The sequence below is a fragment of the Podarcis filfolensis genome, assembly GCF_964270895.1.
Source record: "Podarcis filfolensis genome assembly, chromosome: 6".
Classification (NCBI taxonomy): domain Eukaryota; kingdom Metazoa; phylum Chordata; class Lepidosauria; order Squamata; family Lacertidae; genus Podarcis; species Podarcis filfolensis.
Genome location: NC_139609.1, coordinates 68,759,096 through 68,777,615, shown reverse-complemented (window position 1 = coordinate 68,777,615; position 18,520 = coordinate 68,759,096). Strand labels below are relative to the sequence as shown.

The following is an 18,520-nucleotide window of genomic DNA, read 5'->3' as shown; positions in this document are numbered from 1 at the left end:
TGGGCTGCCCAACCCAGAGGCCCTGAGAATTTTCCTGTACCTTTAAGGGTTGCTTAGACGGGCTAATTTTACCAAGTGTCTGCTTATCAATTCTTAAAGGAAGACGATCCCTCTCAGAGTCTTACAGTGCAATATTATATATGTCTACTTGTCCTATTAAATCCTGTTAAATTAATTGAATGGTAATAATTACTCTTTGGCAAGTATGCATAGGATTGCAGCTAGAGTTTGGCAACCATAGATGTAGTTGATAGGATGAGATCTTGAAAGACACATCTTGCTTTTATGCATACACACACCTGTTTAAACAAGCATTCCCTAATCTCCTGACCGGATCCTCCTGTTTTAATAGTTCTAATTTGTTCTTTTAATTGTTGTGTTGTTTTAATGGATTTCTTTTATTGCATGCCATCCCAATCTCCTAGTGTTGTGAGATTCCAGGCGCTTACTCAGGGTTCGTGTTTCCTTTTGGAATGAGTCACGGTGGAGACTGTGGTATTGTGCTTTTATGGTACAGTATATGGTTTATTTACCCATATATACCTAAGCCTATGATGGGGGACCCCAAAAGGGTCTTGTTTCTCCCATAGCTGCAATCTTGGATTCAAGCAGATGACTCACTCTCTCTCTCTCTCTCTCTCTCTCTCTCTCTCGTCGTCTGTCTCTCTGTCTCTGTGCACTGCTTTGATTCTGTGTCACATTACTGCTCCAACTCTCCACTCTAAACTCTGACTTCATTTGTTGAGGGAGGGGGCTCCACCCATTTGCCATCTTGTGCCTAGCCCCTTATTCCCTCTTCATGGCCTGTCATCCAGGTTATCACTAGCCCGACTATTCCAAGAATTAAAAGCCTTGATTAAATTCTAACACTAGCTGGATCCAGAGATTAGAGGAGTCTGGTGCATACATTAACACCTCAAACTTATAACAGTATTTTAGATATGTGTGCTAATATTTTTGCAATTGATTTTGTAAACAACTTGCAAGCTGCTTGGGCAATTAAATGGCATACTGCATTAATAATATTGTTGTGGGGGGTTAATCTGCATGATGCCTGAGTCCCTTCTAATTCCTGGGGTCATGGAACCAGCAAGGGTTAAAATATCTTGGAGGATCTCATTGTTGAACTAGTCAGGCAAGGGGTTTTTTGTGTGTGAGTTAATGGCCATAAGGATCAAGTTGCTCTGTGCCAGAGAACAAATGGGTGGGCCCCCTCCCTCACTTAATTGGTAGTTGGAAGTGCCAGGGCACTTGTGTGTGAGAGAGGAAAGCAGGCTGCAGGCAGAAGCTGGAGAGGGAGAGCCATGCTTGATTTCTGCTAGAAACCACGGCTGTGGCTATGGCAGAAGCAATATCTTTTGAGGTTTTAATGCTGTGAACCCCCTCATTTTAGGCTCAGGTTGTCCATATGTGTTACTAAACCATATATCCTAAAGACACTACAGACGGTGCTGTCCCTCATTCCAAGGAAACAGAACCCTGAGTAAGCACCACTTGGAGGTTGGGGTGGAGTGCAACATCATCATCATCATCTTCATTATTATTGATGTGTGCACACTCAAAAACTTTACTCATAACAAGTCATATTGTGCTTAGGATACTCCATGCAGGGAACCATTACCCCATATTTTAAAATGTGTGATAACACATTAAAATGATAACCGAATCTTTATAATTTGGCAACAGTGGTATAGCACATTCCTTGCATGTGGAAGGTCCCAGGCAGAGCTCCTGGTTTTTCCAGATGGAGCTAGAAAAGACTCTTGTCTGGAACTCTGGAAAGTCACTGCCAGGCAGCATAGGCAAGACAAACCAATGATCAGAACTCTGTACAGTGGTACCTCGGTTTACGAACTTAATCCATTCTGGAAGTTCGTTCTTAAACTGAAACTGTTTTTAAACTGAGGCGCACTTTCCCTAATGAGGCCTCCCGTCGCCAGTGCCCTTCCACCGTTCAGATTCCATTCTTAGACTGAGGTAAAGTTTGCACACCGGAACACTATTTCCGGTTTTGCAGAGTTTGTAAACTGAATCGTTCTTAAACTGGACTGTTCTTAAACTGAGGTACCACTGTATCAGTCGTTCCCCATGTTCCTCACTTCCCTGAGCAATGTGAAATCCAGGGGTGTCATATTTACAAAAGCTGTTTAAAATAATACAAGTAGAGTTTCTTGGAAACAAATGGATTCCTAAAAACAGGTTGCAGAATTGCTGGTCCTGCAGTTGGGTCAGGTTCCCAAAGGCAGCAGCTGCACAATGTCAAAATCCTTCATCGTATTGGCAGCTCTTTCCATCTGCCCCTTTCCTCCATTTGACTCTGCCCAAATTGTACCTTTCTTTTGCCATGTATGAACAAATTGTAGTTAATAGCTGCCATTAAGAAAATATCACTCCATAATTTATTGATTAGCAAGAAAGCAACTTAACAAAGGATGACCACTTGACTTACTCCTGAATCAATATGTCAGGGCTTTCATTGCTAATTCAGTCAAACAGGTAGCTCACTGTTTTATCATTTCAGGGAATCTTTTTGTTTGTTTCAGAAAGTCGTACATAAATGTTCAAACAAATTTTGCTTCTGCAGATCTCATTAATCACTTAGAAGCTCACATTATTACCCAGGAGAGGTTTTCAGGGAACTATCACAACAACAGTGATGAGAAGCTAGCTGAAGCCTTCATCACCTTTGCTTCATTCTCACGGGAGCTGCTAGATGCTGTCAAGAGCCTGGTATGAAACTGTTCTCCGCACCCACAGATTTGTCTGAAAAACAGAAGCATGATGACAGGGGCATGGTCAATGGTGTCAGTCTTCCCTTCCGGGCCCTAAGGAGAAGAGCAAAGGCCATGGGAGAATCTCAAAAGGCTACCTTGCCTTTACTTACTGAAATTAGGGCTTGCAAATAAGCCTACAGTTTGATCCCTCCTTTCCCATTCCTTTTTGACAAGCTAAACCAATAATGCAATTATTTTTGGTTTTATTTGTTCTACTTTATTTTAAACGTTTCCATCCTCACTTTTCAATTAAAACTTGGATCTCCAAAGGGGGCTTGCAATAAAAATCATAAATACAACACACATTTCTAAAGCACAAAATGCTCAAGGACCTCCAGGACGTCCACTGTGAGAAATGGGCCACTGGGCTGATCCAGCAGATTCCAGCAGGTGCCTGGACTAGGTGGCATTATAAGCCACATATTACTGGTGTTTTGCTATATCAAATAGACTAGGCTATTTAGTGTTAATGCCTCTCATACAAAAGGCCTTCTGGTTTTCCTTTACTGAAATTGGTTTGGCATCTCTGAGAAAAGACATTGCCTCTGAGGAGATCTGTAAAGTTTTGGACTGGACTACAGAGATGCTTTAGGAGTTTGGGGTAATACTCAAAAGATTGAGATTGCTTGCTTGTTGCACTTGTTTTTGCATTCCCATAGTGCCAGTTGGATCTGTATGTTTTTATTTAGGTTGTTACAAGCAAACAAAGCCCTAAATCTGCAGTATTGTATTCTCTAAATGAAAATGATGCCTGAGATTATCATTTATTGCTGGAGAGCACTCAATAAAGAAGCCATTGGTGATAGCTACATATTGAACTGTCTCTTTTTGTAGTTGCTGAGCCTGTATCACAACATTCATTTTTCCCTGGACTCACTGATCAAGGGAGACTTTAAAGGGGTGAGTAAATAGATGCTGAAAAATGAGTTTCTATCTGGTTATTACTGTGAGATTGCTTAGATTTTGGTTCATTCATTTTTACATTTACATTCTGCCTTTCCTCAAAGAACTTCAAGGAGGCACAAATGGCTCTCTTTCCATTTTTTAATCTTTATGTGCTGTAAGACTTTGTTGCCCAACCTTGTTCTCATTGCAATGCAATGCAATGTTTTAAACTGATCCTGTGGGATCAAGTATTGAGATGCACTATAAAAAGCATGAAAATAGCAGGCAGGGAAAATAAAGGTTTGATTCTCTTCACCCCATATAGGGCAGCATAACAGTTTAGCAATCTGTATGAAATATGAGGTGCATTGAAAGTACTGAAATAGGGAAGAAGAAATAAAACAACTAGATTTATTAAGTCTTAATTTCTTTGTCTCTTGATAGGACTTTAAAAAGCCTTTTGAGAAAGCATATAAAGACTATGAGAGCAAACTGTAAGTTGGCCTTTTCCTCTTAAGCCAATGATTCTTGGACTTCTGTACTTGGAATTGTTTCTAGCAAAATACACCTGCACACAGCCATTAATAAATACTGTCTCTTTCTAAATTTCAGTGCAAAGATAGAGAAGGAAAAACGAGAGCTGGCAAAACAGTATGGGATGGTGCGGACAGAGGTTGCAGGAGGGGAGATTGCTGAGGAGATGGAAAAGGAACGAAGGATGTTCCAGTTACACATGTGTGAGGTGAGTGGGGCAGATGAAAAAGTGCTTCTTCCTATCGTTTCCTGCATGTCTATTTCCCTTTATAGGACAGATACTCATATCAGATTATTTAAATTGTTATGTAAATAATAATAATAGTTGCAAACTATGACTTCATCTAGGAAAAAGGAAGCATCTCTGAACTCCATAAGCAGGGCACTTGCAGGCCAAGTAGATGCAATAATTTTTTTAAGAAGGAATTCTCCTCTGCTAAAGATTTTACTTTCATTGTTGATGGAATGAAACAATGGGTCCTACATGATATTGTGCCCAACCTAGAAAAAAAATATTACAGTACAAACAGAAGTTGAGTCTGGATGTAAGACATTTCTCTACAATAAATGTGTGCTTGCTTTAATAATAATAATAATAATAATAATAATAATAATAATAATAATGTATTATTTATACCCCGCCCATCTGGCTGGGCTTCCCCAGCCACTCTGGGCAGCTTCCAACAAAATATTAAAATACAGTAAAGCATCAAACATTAAAAGCTTCCCTAAACAGGGCTGCCTTCAGATGTCTTCTAAAAGTCTGGTAGCTGTCCTCTTTGACATCTGGGGGGAGGGCGTTCCACAGGGCAGGTGCCACTACCGAGAAGACCCTCTGCCTGGTTCCCTGTAACCTGGCTTCTCGCAGTGAGGGGACAGCCAGAAGGCCCTCGGCGCTGAACCTCTATTTTGTTTCTGTGCAGTTTTCAGGATTGTGGCTCAGTTGCCAGGATATCAGATTTTTCCAGCATTTAAAGTCTTAATGTTTTGTGTTTTGTACCTGGGGAAATGCAATGCTTCCCCCAGAGAGTGTATTCCCTTTGGTACAATGCAATGTGGTTATGTAGGTGCTGCTCTGGCACTCGTCACAGTCCTCCGTGCACCAGTAGTGGTTTAGTTATGATGGCCACATGACCCAGAAAGCTGTCTGTGGACAAATGCTGGCTCCCTTGGCCTGAAAAGTGAGATGAGCGCCACACCCCATAGTTGCATTTGACTGGACTTAACTGTCCAGGGGTCCTTTACTTTTAAAGGGATATCTTAACAACATATCCACCAGCATCACTTTCCAGCAGCAGGAACTTCCTTTGAGTTCTGCTTACAAGAAATCTAGATCTTAGCCAGTTTATTGTGCTGTCTTTGAAGAACCGTTAGTGTATTATATAGTTCATGTAGCAAATTAATTATGCTAATGATGCAAGGTACAATTTACAAAAAAAAAAAGTCATGTAATTTGGGGGAAGCATTTTTAAACAAAACAAATCACTGCAGAACATTGTTTTCTATTTGAGCAGAGGAGGCATAAGTAAACAAAACAAAATAAGTAAACTCAGCAGGTCCATGTTCACTTTCTCTCCAGTACCTAATTAAAGTGAATGAGATTAACACCAAGAAAGGAGTTGACTTGCTGCAGAACAACATCAATCACTGCAACTCCCAGTTCAAGTAAGTGCATTCAGTTTCCTATATTCTCATTCCTCACAACGTTGCAATAAATTCTTGAGCATCCCAACAGTATTACATCATGAGCTTCTGTAGGAGAGCCTTATGATATTCATTTATTTTTCATTTATAGTGTGCGTGAGATCTCTTTCTCCACACACCTTTTTTTTATTCTGAACAGTCTTCTTTCCCCATAGCAGAGCTTTCCCACATTAAATTTTTACAACCCTTAAGCCTTGCCCTTAAGTATACGTCTGTGTTAAGTAACTTGTGTGATTGTGCCTGTGTGTTCAAGATGGGTGATACTGCGCTGCCCAACTTCACCCACTTTTGGTTCTGGCCCTGCTTGCTTATGAAATGTGGCCCCTTACAATTTTCCACTGCAGCCCCCAGACTCAAAAAAGGTCCCATCCCAGCCTTAAGGGAGTTCCAGAACATTCCAATCTGGATTAAGCCCTGGATTATGCAACCATGTTTGGAATACCTCCAAGGGACATTGTAGAGCTGGTGAAGGCTCAGAAAAGGGCAAGCAAAATGATCAAGAGGGTGGAGTGGCTCCCCTATGAGGAAAGGTTTCATTTTATATTTCTGATAAAAAGTATGACATGACGTGATGGAAGTTTATATAATTGTGCACGGAATGGATAAAGTGGATAAAGTTTTTCTCCCTCATACCACTAAAACTTGTGGTTGTCCAACCAAGCTGAATGTTGGAAGATTCAGGACTGATTAAATAATGCCCTTTTTCGCGCAGTGCATAGTTAAACTATGGAACTCACTCCCACAGGAGGCAGTGATGGCTACAAACTCAGAATGTGTTTAATTTAATTTAATTTATAATTTATACCCTGCCCATCCAGCTGGGTTTCCCCAGCCACTCTGGGTGGCTTCCAACAGAATATTAAAATACAATAGTCTATTAAACATTAAAAGCTTCCCTAAACAGGGCTGCCTTCAGATGTCTTCTAAAAGTCTGGTAGTTGTTCTTCTCTTTGACATCTGGTGGGAGGGCATTCCACAGGGTGTTAAAAGAGGATTAGGCAAATTCATGGAGGATAAAGAATATCAGTGGCTACTAGTGATGATGGCTGTGCTTTGCCTCTGGGTTGGGAACTGGGAATATCCTTTTTCTACTTTTGTTCCACAATGTTTTTCTGACAGTTTTTTCCAGGCATGTTTAAAGGCAACAGAGAAGCACAAACAGTTTATAGAGAATCTTACTCCTGAGCTTCAAAGTGTGAGTATGCGTCATCAGTTTCAGAGGGTTGTGTTCGACTAACATTCACTGAGAGCAGACTTTGCTGAAATTAATGGCCGTGACTAACTTAGGTTCATTAATTCCAGTGTGTCTGAGTAAACATTAGTTGAATACAGCAGCACTAGAGAATATGTCAGGGCTCCTCCAGATAATCTGTTGATTCAGCATTCATCCATAGGTAGTGGAGCATTTGTTCTGTGTGTTTTTTTTACAGGGTAGTTAAAAGGCAATGAACATCCATCCTGATTTGCTTGTTGAGTATTTAGATGTCTTCCTGTTAATCAGTCATTCATCCCATACTTTTCTATGCATTTCCACGTCACTTTCAAAACTACAAAAACTCCGTTGGCTTTTAAGCTGATTTCTTGTGCTGGGGTGACAGAGCACTTCAATCCACTTTAATCGTGCAAACCTTTAGTTCCAGTATGCCCCTGAGTTGTTTGGGCAAACTGCTGATGGTCTGGAGGCACCCTGCGATTTTGAATGGTCATTATTTTTGTATCATTCTCAGAGCACTTTTCACTGTAACATGATGCTTTTTATTCTAAGGTACTAAGGCTGCAATTCTATGCATGCTTACTGGGATAAAGTCACAGTAGGGCCTTACTGTAGGGCTGCAATTCTATACACACTTTCCTTGAAGTAAGTCACATTGAACTCAGTGGAGCTTATGTCTGAGTAGACAGGTAAATGATTGCGCTGTAAAAGATTTATATCCTGCCTTTCTTTCATTAAAAAGGATCTAAGCTGGCTAACAGAATTAAATGAAAGCAACCAAAAACTCAAAAGCTATTTAAAAATCAGAACATAATCAAATCATAAAAGCTACAGCAGGAGAATAGGCAAATTTTATGTATTTCCCCCTTCACAATAATATTGTCACCATGTCTACTGCTTTTAAGGCATAGTATAATATCATTGAACTAAAACCAATAAAACAGCAATATTATAAACACATAAAAGGAAATAAAACAGAAAATGAGAGTATTCAAACATGTAAAACAGGTTCCAATGTTATGAGCCAGGAAGAGGCAAAAAGGTACGGTAAGTCTTGACAAGACTTCTGAAACAATTGATGGTTGCTGCTCCATGTATGACAGAAGAAGAGGCATTATACAGTGCAGGAGGAGGAGGAGCAGAAAATACCCATTGTCAGGTCACTGACCTGTGATATTCTATTCAGGTGCAGAGGACACAACTATTATTAATACAAAATGCGTATCCTGTTTTTTCACCTGCCCTGGTACCTGTCAGCCATGTGGATCCATAGAAGAGCACTGTAATAGTGTGACAGAACTGGATGTGGCCCAAAAGTGCAGGCATATGAACATCTAAGCTGGGACTTGTGCAAGTGGTGATCAACCTTAGTTACTTTTAGTCTTTGTTTAAATAATATGAAATAGTGGGAGCTTGATCATTCCTATAGAGTCTATAGACCAAGTGTGGGAAGCCTATGGCCCTCCAAGTGATACTGGTGTTAGACAGTAGCTCCCATTGGGAGTGACCATTAACCAAGCTGGCTGGAAACTGTTTTGGGAATTGGAGGGCCACAGCCTCCCCATCTCTGCAGTAAACATAGCAGAGTTACTCAGTGCAGAATGTAAAAAGAGGAAGGAAATGCCTACTGAAGGGATTTAGCAGCAGCAGATGGAAGAACTCCCTTGCTTGATGGAATGTTTGTTGCGCTGCCCTTTCAGATGAAGGCCAAGCAGGATGAGGAGAAGAAGCAGTTGTGCTCTCTTCGCGATCAGCTGAAAGCAGCGCTGCAGCTGGAGCCCAAAGAGGTAAAACTGGTGAGGGAGCACCTCCTTTTGCCTAGGAATAAGGATGGATGAATTAGCTAATTTGGTTTTCCTTAGTTCAACATTGTTTCAATCTTAAGTTCAGTTTCCTCATCAGTGTGATTTTTTTTTAAAGTACTCGAAAATCTTCATGCAATTTTGTGCACATTTCTCCTAATATACATATTTTGTATGCATCATGGCCGTTGGTATGGATTTGGGCAAGTCATTTCCCCCAATATGTATTTTTCCATGTTACTTTGACTAATAAGCTTATTTTGTGTGCGTGCTTTCCCTTAATATGTGCAGTTTTGTGTATCTTGTTTGGTTTGAGACCTGTATTGCAAAATTCGGACAGATTTTGAGAGACAGCTGTGTTTCAGTTTCCATCTTTGTTCAGAATGTGCAAATTAGGTGGGTTTACATTAAAATTCTAGTGTTCTGGAGTCAGAAAATAAGGAACTCTATTTCACAAAAGTTTTTAGTGAATGTGAACAGAGGTTTGGAATAATTGTAAGACATGAAGCTTGGATTTTTGAACCCTGGGCCAATATTAGATTTGCACTTGAGAAAAACTACAAAGTGCTGCAAAACTGTTCTGTTTCCCAACAGAATTCTGTTAGCAAGCCATTGAGATACAGCATGCACCAGTTACAGGGAAATAAGCAGTATGGCACAGAGAGATCTGGGAGTCTCTTTAAGAAAAGTGATGGGTAAGTGAAACCACTTCAGATCTGGCAACTGCAAATATATTTTATGAGCTCAGTTTACAACAATAAAATCATAAGAAGAGCCTGCTGAATCAGGCTAATGGTTCATGTAAGTCCAGTTCTCACAGTGGCCAACCAGATGCTTATGGGAAGCCTGCAAGCAGAACCTGAACTCAGCAGCATTCTCCACACTCATAGGTCTGGTTCACACATCACATTAAACCAAAGTTTAAAGCAGCCAATGGGTTGATGTGGATGCACAGTGTGTTGGCACATGCTGCTGAAAAGTTCTGCCTACTCCTCTTGCACCCATGCTGTTACCACTCTGCCAGGAAAGAAGCCAGAGTTTGGCTTGTTGTGATATTTAAACCTGGGCTCATTATTTTTCTCCTCTAAACAGACCATGAGTAGCAAGCCAAAAGCAAGCCTTAGTTTCACTGCTCATGGTTTGTTTGGAGAGAAGCAAACCACAAACCTGGATTTGGGCAGCATGACAAAACAGACTCTGGCTTGCTTCCCAGCAGTGGTAGTGAAAGAGTAGAGAAGTGTCTACCCTTTCAGCAGCATGCACCAGCACACCATGTGCTCACATTAAACCATTGTTTGTTTGTTTTAACTATGATTTAATGTGACATGTGAACCAAATCATTCTTCAGGCTTGCCCTGGAAAGATTTTATATGGCATGGCAGACTATAAATAAACAAAACAAAGAAACAAGCAACTACCGAACAAGCCAAACTTCAGTGGATGAAATTTCTCATCATGCATTTCCATGTTGAGAAGAGGGACATGTGGTGCTGAATTCCTGCTTGTTATGCTGCTGGTGAAAGGTCCATGCCTTACCCTCACAAAAATTGGCAGACTGAGTTGTGTCATGTTTATATGTAACCCGATGTCATTTTAGAAATATCCTATGTGGTTGTAACAAGGGCTAAGTAAGAGATGTGATGTTGCCACTAAGATGCTTGTTCAAGTGAGTCTTCCGGAGAGACTTTTGTGAGTGTAAGAGGGGAAAACAACAGTAGACACTCCTCCCATGAACTTCTGTAAATTAATTTAGGATGACAGCCATCGTGTTTATTTCCATCATGCCCTTTGATGCACTTACCCTAGTGAAGTGGTTGGAATTAGTATTTGACAGGTTGGGTCTCCCACCTGAGACTTTCTGTTTAATGTAATGTTACCTTTAACTTTCAGCTTAAGAAAGGTCTGGCAGAAGAGAAAATGCACAGTCAGGTATGGCTACCTGACCATCTCACACAGCACGGTAGGCATCATGCTTCGTCTTAGAACCTGTTCAGTGTAGATGGATTAGAGAATAAGCTTCTTCAGAAACCAGTTACGTACAATAACTTTATTAGGGTACTTCCAAAGCTCACCTTCCCTACAAAAGTGAAACAGAAAGTATCCCTTTAAAAGAAGTACTTGTTATCCCAGGGGTCAGGAGTGAGTTTTTCCTGGTTCTGGACAATGTTTGCTGTTGCTCTTCATACCCCAGTGTTTGGTCTAGTGGTGATTAGAATGATGAGTGTGTAGTGGAGATCCACCTGATTTCTGTTTCGTATGTGCATAATCCATATTGTATGCAGGTTGTGCAGCTGGACAGTGTTGAAACTGACTTACAATATTCTTTTCTTTTTCATCACCTAGCTGAATCGCACTCCAGTCAAGCTGAATTTGCTCACTTGCCAAGTGAAGCCAAACGTGGATGACAGGAAGTGCTTTGATCTTATTTCACGTAAGTCCTCATTTTCTGAGGAAGCATTTCAAAGAGCACCCTTTTTCTATAGTGCTTCATAGGAAAGGTACAGGTGAAGAGGGTTTTTTTTGTAGGAGTCCAGGGAGGGAATGCATCTTAAACCTTACCTTATCCTTGAATTTCATTCCTTTCTCACAGGGTGACCTTGGCTAGCCATTGGCCTCATTTACACATAATGTAAGCCTAATCATGGTTTAGTGAGAATAAGCAAACATGCAGGTCCCCAGAGCATTTTGCTCCTCCCCAGCTGTGCTGCAGTTGTGCAACCTAGGGCCAAGTCATGGCTCATGTTTCATCACCTCCTAATTAACCATGAGTGGTAAATCAAAAACAAACCTTGGTTTACAGCTCATGGTTTGTTGTGAGATTCCGTGGGATCATTTTGTGTTCTGATAATATTTCTAAAACAAATTTCCTTTCTCTCTCTCTCTCTCTCTCTCTCTCTCTCTCTCTCTGTGTGTGTGTGTGTGTGTGTGTTTATTTCAGATAACCGAACATACCACTTTCTAGCAGAGGACGAACAGGAATGTACCATGTAAGTATTGGGGAGGAGGGATGGAGCCCTTAAGACCTGTGTGGATTGAAAAAGTGCAACAGGTGACACTTCTCCTATGTTTATTGTTTTCTCATGTTAGGGGAAAGCCCCAACCATTTATTTTTGATCTATTAACAGGGCTTTGAGCAGAACTACACATTATGCATGGTTCTGTTATTCTTCCTGTAGACTTTTAAAAAAACCAAACAAAATATACTGAGACTGAATTTGAAGGGGGAGGCTGACCTCCGTCACATTAAACCTACAGAACTCACAAGGATATATGTGTGCCTGCATCCCCCAGCTGCAGGACTGCGGCACCCGTGGCCCTCCAGATGTTGTTGGACACCAACTTCCATTAGCCCCATCCAGCACAGTCAGTGGTCAGGAATGATGGGAACTGCAGTCTCCTGCTATAGTGGCCCAGGTGCAGGTGGGATCTCTGCTTATGGGTCCAGCATCTTCCATCTTAGCAAAGTGTCCTAACAACATCATAGTGTGGTTGAAGTGCCATCTTCAAGCTCATCTGTTGCCTTGCATCCCTTTGCTTAAGGAAGTGGCATGCATGGGGAAGGTATTTACTTTGGATTCCTTACAGATTGTGGCTTCGATTTACTTCCACTTGCAGCCATGCATGCAGTCCACAGTACAGAGGCCTAGGCCGACTGAAAGGGTGAGGAAGTTCAGTTTATCTGACAGCAGTTTCCTTCTGCCTTGCAGATGGGTCTCTGTCCTCAGCAATAGTAAAGAAGAGGCTCTCAACGTGGCATTCAAACAAGCACAAGGCAGGGAAGAGTGCAGCATGGACGACCTGACCGGAGCTATCATCAAGGAGATAAAGCGCATGCCAGGAAACAGCATGTGCTGTGACTGCTCAGCATCAGGTGCAAAAGGAGACAGCTGAACTACTTCCCATTTTGACCCTGAATGGCTGGGGCAGGTTCTACAAAGGGGGATGCATTGGGATAGCCAATCTCAGTGATCACGAGCAGAAGGAGGACTTATGCTATGACCAGATCATGTCATCATTGAGGACTGTCATTGTCTGAGGACTATCCCTGCCTCAGGGTCTGGTTAATGCCAGGTCAATGATTCATAAGACCACTGCCATCCATGACGTGATCATGGATGGAGGAATTGTCCTGGCAAGAGACTTTGTTGGACATGGCAGATGGGTCTCTTTTGCCGCTGCTTGTCCGCCAGGTTTCTCTTTCGCACAGCAACCCAGGGCATGTGGGCGGGGGATGGGGAGGTTGCAGTGATTTTTAGGAAGTCATTAGTTTTCACTAAGCATCCTATTATTTCATTTCATTTTTATGTGTTTGAAGCTTTGAAGATAATTGTTCTATAATGAACTGAGCAAATGTTCACCCCTTCCACTGACATTTTTGAGGGCCCTCAGAGGTGTTGAGAACATTCCATGAGGTGAAAGTGTGAAGATTTCTTACCATACTGTCCATCACCTTCAGCAAGGTGACAATACCTGTTTTGTTCTTGCTTACTCCGCACAGACCCAGCTTGGCTCTCCATTAATTTGGGAATCCTGATTTGCATTGAATGCTCTGGCATTCACCGAGAGATGGGTGTCCATCATTCCCGTATTCAGTCAGTAGCCTTGGACAAACTGGCAACCTCAGAGCTTCTGGTAAGGGTGTTCTGACTGTGTTCTGCACTACTACAACCACCTTCCATTCAAAGTTCATGATGGCATTTCCCCTTCCAAGTACAACTGATTCACCTCTTTAATAAGCTCTGTTTTGGTTCCAACATTCCTTCGGTGATTATGCTGTTTTCCTCTCTACCCCAATTATTTTGCAGTCTGCCACATTCTGTGATGTTACCATGGTTTCACCTTGCCTGCTAACCCAGACCATACATTTAAAGCACATAGCTTCCCCTCAGAGAATCTTGGGAACTGTAGTTTGCCACTCACAAAGCTACAATTCCCAGCAGCCTTGACAAACTTCATTTTTCAGGATTCTTTGGGGGGCATCATGGGGTTTAAATGTACTTTAAATGCATAGTGTGTACACACACACACACACACACACACACACACACAGTGTCTGTGTCTGTTGTTACTTTCCTCCTTACTCCTTCCTTTACATTTAAGCTAAGCAGGGCATAAATAACACAGAGGTACTACTCAAATGTTGCCATAGTTCAACATTTCTCCTACTCTAACCTGATTTCCTCTGTCATAAGACCCATCCAGGATGCAGCTTGTGGGCAAGCACATGCTTGGCATTGACGTAGCTATATTTTTATTTCCTGTTGTGTGTTAAATTACATCTTATTTGTTTTGCAGTTGGCAAAGAATATTGGAAACACACAGTTTAATGACATTGTTGAAGCCAATCTTCCCAGCGCATCTCTAAAGCCTTCTACTGATAGTGCAATGTAAATAATCTTAATTCTGTTTTTTCTTCTTTTTTTTATTCTGGTGAGTGGGAAAGAGTGTTGGGGAGTGGGCATGTCGGACATTACACCGCAAGCCAAATGTCAAAACAAAACAAATTTTGGTGACACCCATTGATTTATTGTCTATAATTGATTGTGGCAAGAACTTTCAAAGAGGGTTTATTACATCCAGTGCATTAAGTGGTTATATTGTGAGAGATGGCAACTATGGAATCTATTAAAATAGATATTTTATACTTTGTTGGTATACTTTGGTCAGACCCAATGACTCATCAAGTCCATAATCCAGTTGAGAAATGTAAAAGCAGGGAACGAAGGCAAAAGTCCTACCTCTCTGTTTGCAAGGTCCTACTGTCAATGTTATTAGAGTGCATTCTTAGATATGTAGGAGAAGATAGCAGATAGACAATAAGGCAGCATGGTGTCACTATAGGTAGATTTTGCCTGACTAATTTATAGGAATATCTTGTACTACTTGTGACATAATATCTTACAAATGATGTGGGTTAAATTAGTAGAGAGTGAATGTGTAATAAGGATATGAGGTTAACACTTGAGGACTTGGGCTTTAGAGATTGTCTGGACACAGACTTTCCTGCACTGCTGTTTTGATGTAGAGAGCCATGTATATAGGAAGATCCCTGGTAAAATCCTGGTAGTTTTTTAGCCTACCCTGCCCCCAACCCCTGTTAAACATAGGAACCCTGATGTGTAGTTGTAGTAGTAGTAAATGCTTTTTTCTGGGGGGTACTCAAGGGTACGTAGGTTTTCGCAGGGCAGAAAGAAAGAGTGCTCAGACACAGAGTTTTAAAGTGTGGACCATGATGAGAAAGCACAGAGGACAGTTAAGTATAGATAAGCCCTAAGACAAGACTATTAAAACAGCACAATTAAAAGAGCTGAAACAGCAATTAAAACAATTAAAGCAGGAGGTTTAAAGCAGAAGATCAAACAAATGCTTGTCTAAACAGGTGTGACTTCAAAAACCGGCAGCATGCCAATACTGATGGGCCTCTCTTGTATTTCAGCAAGGTCAGCGTTCTCAATGACACTAGTGAAAAAACCTGTCTCTGTGTTACCGCAAGCCAATAATAATTAGGCTAAGGAAAAAGAAGCCAGGTTTCATATGTTGATCTTAATTCCCTTATCGGAGAACACTTTAAAACAATGATTTATTTTCTGCTTCGGAAAGGGCAAGGTGTGAGATGTTTTACATAAAATATAAAGCATATCCTAAACTGGTCCTTACCAGCTTTGTCAAGTGATAAGAGCACCTTGACTTTGGAGTACTAGAACAGGGTTGAAGATTTCTAAGATAAGAAAGCCAGAGCCATCGGTCTGTATGACCTTCTGATCCTCTAGCTCTATGGATCTGCAGGTGTGACATTTGGCACTCCACAGAGAAAAATTCTGAAAATGTCTTTCTTCTTCCCACCCGAAGCTGTGATTAGAGGCAAAAAGCAATGTGATGGGGAGCCAGAACAGGGAGTGGGAAAGAAAAGAATAGGTTGCCTCTAGACTGTCAATGTTTTGGAGGAGGAATTCTAGCACATTTCAGGAATATAGGTTTGCACAGTTAAAGTGGATCGTAGCAGTCTGTCACAATGACTCCATTTATTTATTTTTTGTTTGTTCAAGAAAACATATTTTTGCAGTTAGGAAAGTGACAGGGAAATGAACTAAGATGTGTGGGATGAACAAATTATAAACAGGAAGATCTATAACTGCCGTGTCAGCAAATCAGGACAAATTCAACATGAATGCATTGTTGTATAACCACCCTGCAAACAAATCAGAACAAATGCTCAATAGAGGTCAGGCATAGCCTAAATACCGTGTAGGTTTTGTGTAAGAAAATCATGATGAATGCTCAGTAAATAGGTCATCTGGTGAAGCCCATAGTCTCTACCCATAGACTGAAGCTCTGAACTTTTGCTGCTTGTTGACTTAGAGGCTATTCTTGATATTGGCTTTTCTGCTGGCTTTGCATCAAAATGCCCCATCAGAGCCATGGTTTCCAATTTGTGCTTTGCACCATTACAGGGCTCTCCGGAAGGATTTTATCATCTCCAAGTATGTTGATAGGAAGTATGTTGCTCGGAGGACCATAGAGAACCCAGCTGCCAGGCTCAAGGACCTGCAGGATGCTGTCAAAGACAAGGATATATTTATCTTGCTTCAGGCATATGCTGAAAAGGTGGATTTAAATCAGGCCCTTCTGGAGTACAGGCAGGTGAGGCTTCTGCTGCCCCAAAGAGCTGACAAGCACACCTACACTTTAGCAGAGACAACACCAATGTTGCAGGAGGAAAGCAGCAATCACAGTCCAACCAGAACAGGTTTATTGAACCCTGTAAGAAGGTATTTGCACCTAGGCTATACACTAAGGAGATTCATAAATTCTGAGTCACTGAATAGCATTGCTTTAGTTATTTGGCTGTTTCTCCAAAGCCTTTTGCTTGCATAATAAAGCACACAGTTGTTTCCTCTTCATTATTTTTGACTCAGTATTTGGCACCCAAGGTCATATTCCCCTTTGCCTCTGTGTATTCTATGTACTTCTCCCATTGCCTCTTGCATCTCATATACAGTATTGCCTCCCTTCCCCTTTTTTTAAAAAAAAAAACCTGTCAGGGAGAAATAATGGCAGATCCACTGTACTTTATTTATTTAATGGTTATTTGGATTATATTTTTGGATATTGCTGTTGAACTGTCTTGAGTTGCCTGCATGATTTGCAGTGTATAAACATTTTAATAAAATAAATACACAACACATAGCATGTAGTTTAGCCCGAAGTTTATGCCAGGAACTGATTATAGAAAAATGCAATTAAGAGCCTGCCTAAGCTTTCCCCTGAAGTTTTTAGAGCGATATGAATGCCATCAGGAAGTAATTTCCATGATGCTAAAGAGCAATGGCTAGGACTTTTCAGTAAGCAAAGAAAGCAGCAAAACATAGTTGCACAATCACTTTGTCTTCTTCTTCTTTGTTTAAAGGAGCCAGGCGAGACACTTCTCCATCTGGCGGTTCTAGTATGTGACCGAACATCTTTGCATATTGTAGATTTTCTGGTGCAGAATAGGTAAGCTGACTCCCTAGGCCTCATGATAAATTGAGGCAAGACCTACTATTGAGGGGTTTTGTTTTGGGATTATTATTATTATTGTTGTTATTATTATTATTTGCAACAACAACAAAAAGGTCCTGAGTGAGAGTAGGAAGACACACACTCTATTTCCTTGCAAAATGGTTTCTGCATTGTTTGGGGAGGAAGGGAAGCTACTTGGACTTGAAGAAGTGTTGTCTGTTTGGGCTCTTCTGAAGTTTTCTTCAGCCCCCTCTCCCTGCCCCATTATTATTATTTTTAAAGCACTCTCTCCATTGAGTTGGAAAAGATATTAAAGTTCTCTCTATGATGTTTGAACTAGACTGGCATGTTCCTTCATGTAAATCATCATCAGGCTGAGCATGTCATCCAGTGCTGAGCATGCATGTGTGAATTTGTGCCTGGTGTGTGCCAAAAGGCATTCTCTATATGTTACATGCTGTTGTGCTATCTTCTGAGTCTCCAGCCCTGAAAATGATGCTGACAATTATATGCATGTATTTTAATTTGGTCATGTTAATTAGAAGATTGAGTCCCTGGACAAAAACAGAATTTAATTCTTGGAGAGCTGGATCAGCTGCGTGTGTGCTTATATTGTGTGTGTAATGGCACTTATCAACACCTGGGGAGGCGTGGTGATGGCAACACTAACTCCCTCGGCTAATGAGGAAATGAATGTTGGAGAGAACAAAGTGATGTCAATTGCTGCTGTTGAAGCTGTGGCAGTACAGTGGTACCTGTGGTTACGAACTTAATTCATTCTGGAGGTCTGTTCTTAACCTGAAACCGTTCTTAACTTGAGGTACCACTTTAGCTAATGGGGCCTCCCACTGCCACCACACCACCGCCGTGTGATTTATGTTTTAATCCTGAGGTAAAGTTCTTAACCTGAGGTACTACTTCCGAGTTAGCGGAGTCTGTAACCCAAAGTGTTTGTAACCTGAGGTGTTTGTAACCCGAGGGACCACTGTAATGGCAATGTCCAGGTATATCTCTTTCTCTTCCTCTTCCAGTTCTCAGCAGTATTTAATTGCATAACCCAAGACTTGTTCCTCATATTCAAGCCATACTCCATTGCGTTACCATTGCAT

General features: G+C 41.2%; 1 protein-coding gene across 7 annotated transcripts in view; it reads left to right on the top strand.

The window, feature by feature from the left end:
- Positions 1–18,520, top strand: part of LOC310764233 (arf-GAP with SH3 domain, ANK repeat and PH domain-containing protein 1-like) — a 33,881-nt gene that overhangs the window by 2,963 nt on the left and 12,398 nt on the right. For 5 of the 7 annotated variants that reach the window (XR_014549089.1, XM_083617693.1, XM_083617694.1 and 2 more), the window contains 16 exons: positions 2,585–2,730; positions 3,609–3,674; positions 4,104–4,153; positions 4,272–4,401; positions 5,773–5,858; positions 7,017–7,092; positions 8,811–8,906; positions 9,507–9,607; positions 10,803–10,872; positions 11,256–11,343; positions 11,851–11,899; positions 12,620–12,783; positions 13,411–13,544; positions 14,208–14,299; positions 16,364–16,553; positions 17,320–17,405. Coding sequence is in view for 6 of the 7 variants with exons in the window: in XM_083617693.1 (XP_083473819.1) it covers positions 2,585–2,730; positions 3,609–3,674; positions 4,104–4,153; positions 4,272–4,401; positions 5,773–5,858; positions 7,017–7,092; positions 8,811–8,906; positions 9,507–9,607; positions 10,803–10,872; positions 11,256–11,343; positions 11,851–11,899; positions 12,620–12,783; positions 13,411–13,544; positions 14,208–14,299; positions 16,364–16,553; positions 17,320–17,405 (1,624 nt within the window). In the remaining variant the exon portion in view is untranslated. The remainder of the gene's footprint in view (positions 1–2,584; positions 2,731–3,608; positions 3,675–4,103; positions 4,154–4,271; positions 4,402–5,772; positions 5,859–7,016; positions 7,093–8,810; positions 8,907–9,506; positions 9,608–10,802; positions 10,873–11,255; positions 11,344–11,850; positions 11,900–12,619; positions 12,784–13,410; positions 13,545–14,207; positions 14,300–16,363; positions 16,554–17,319; positions 17,406–18,520) is intronic. The other 2 variants (XM_083617696.1, XM_083617697.1) reach the window with 1 other exon arrangement.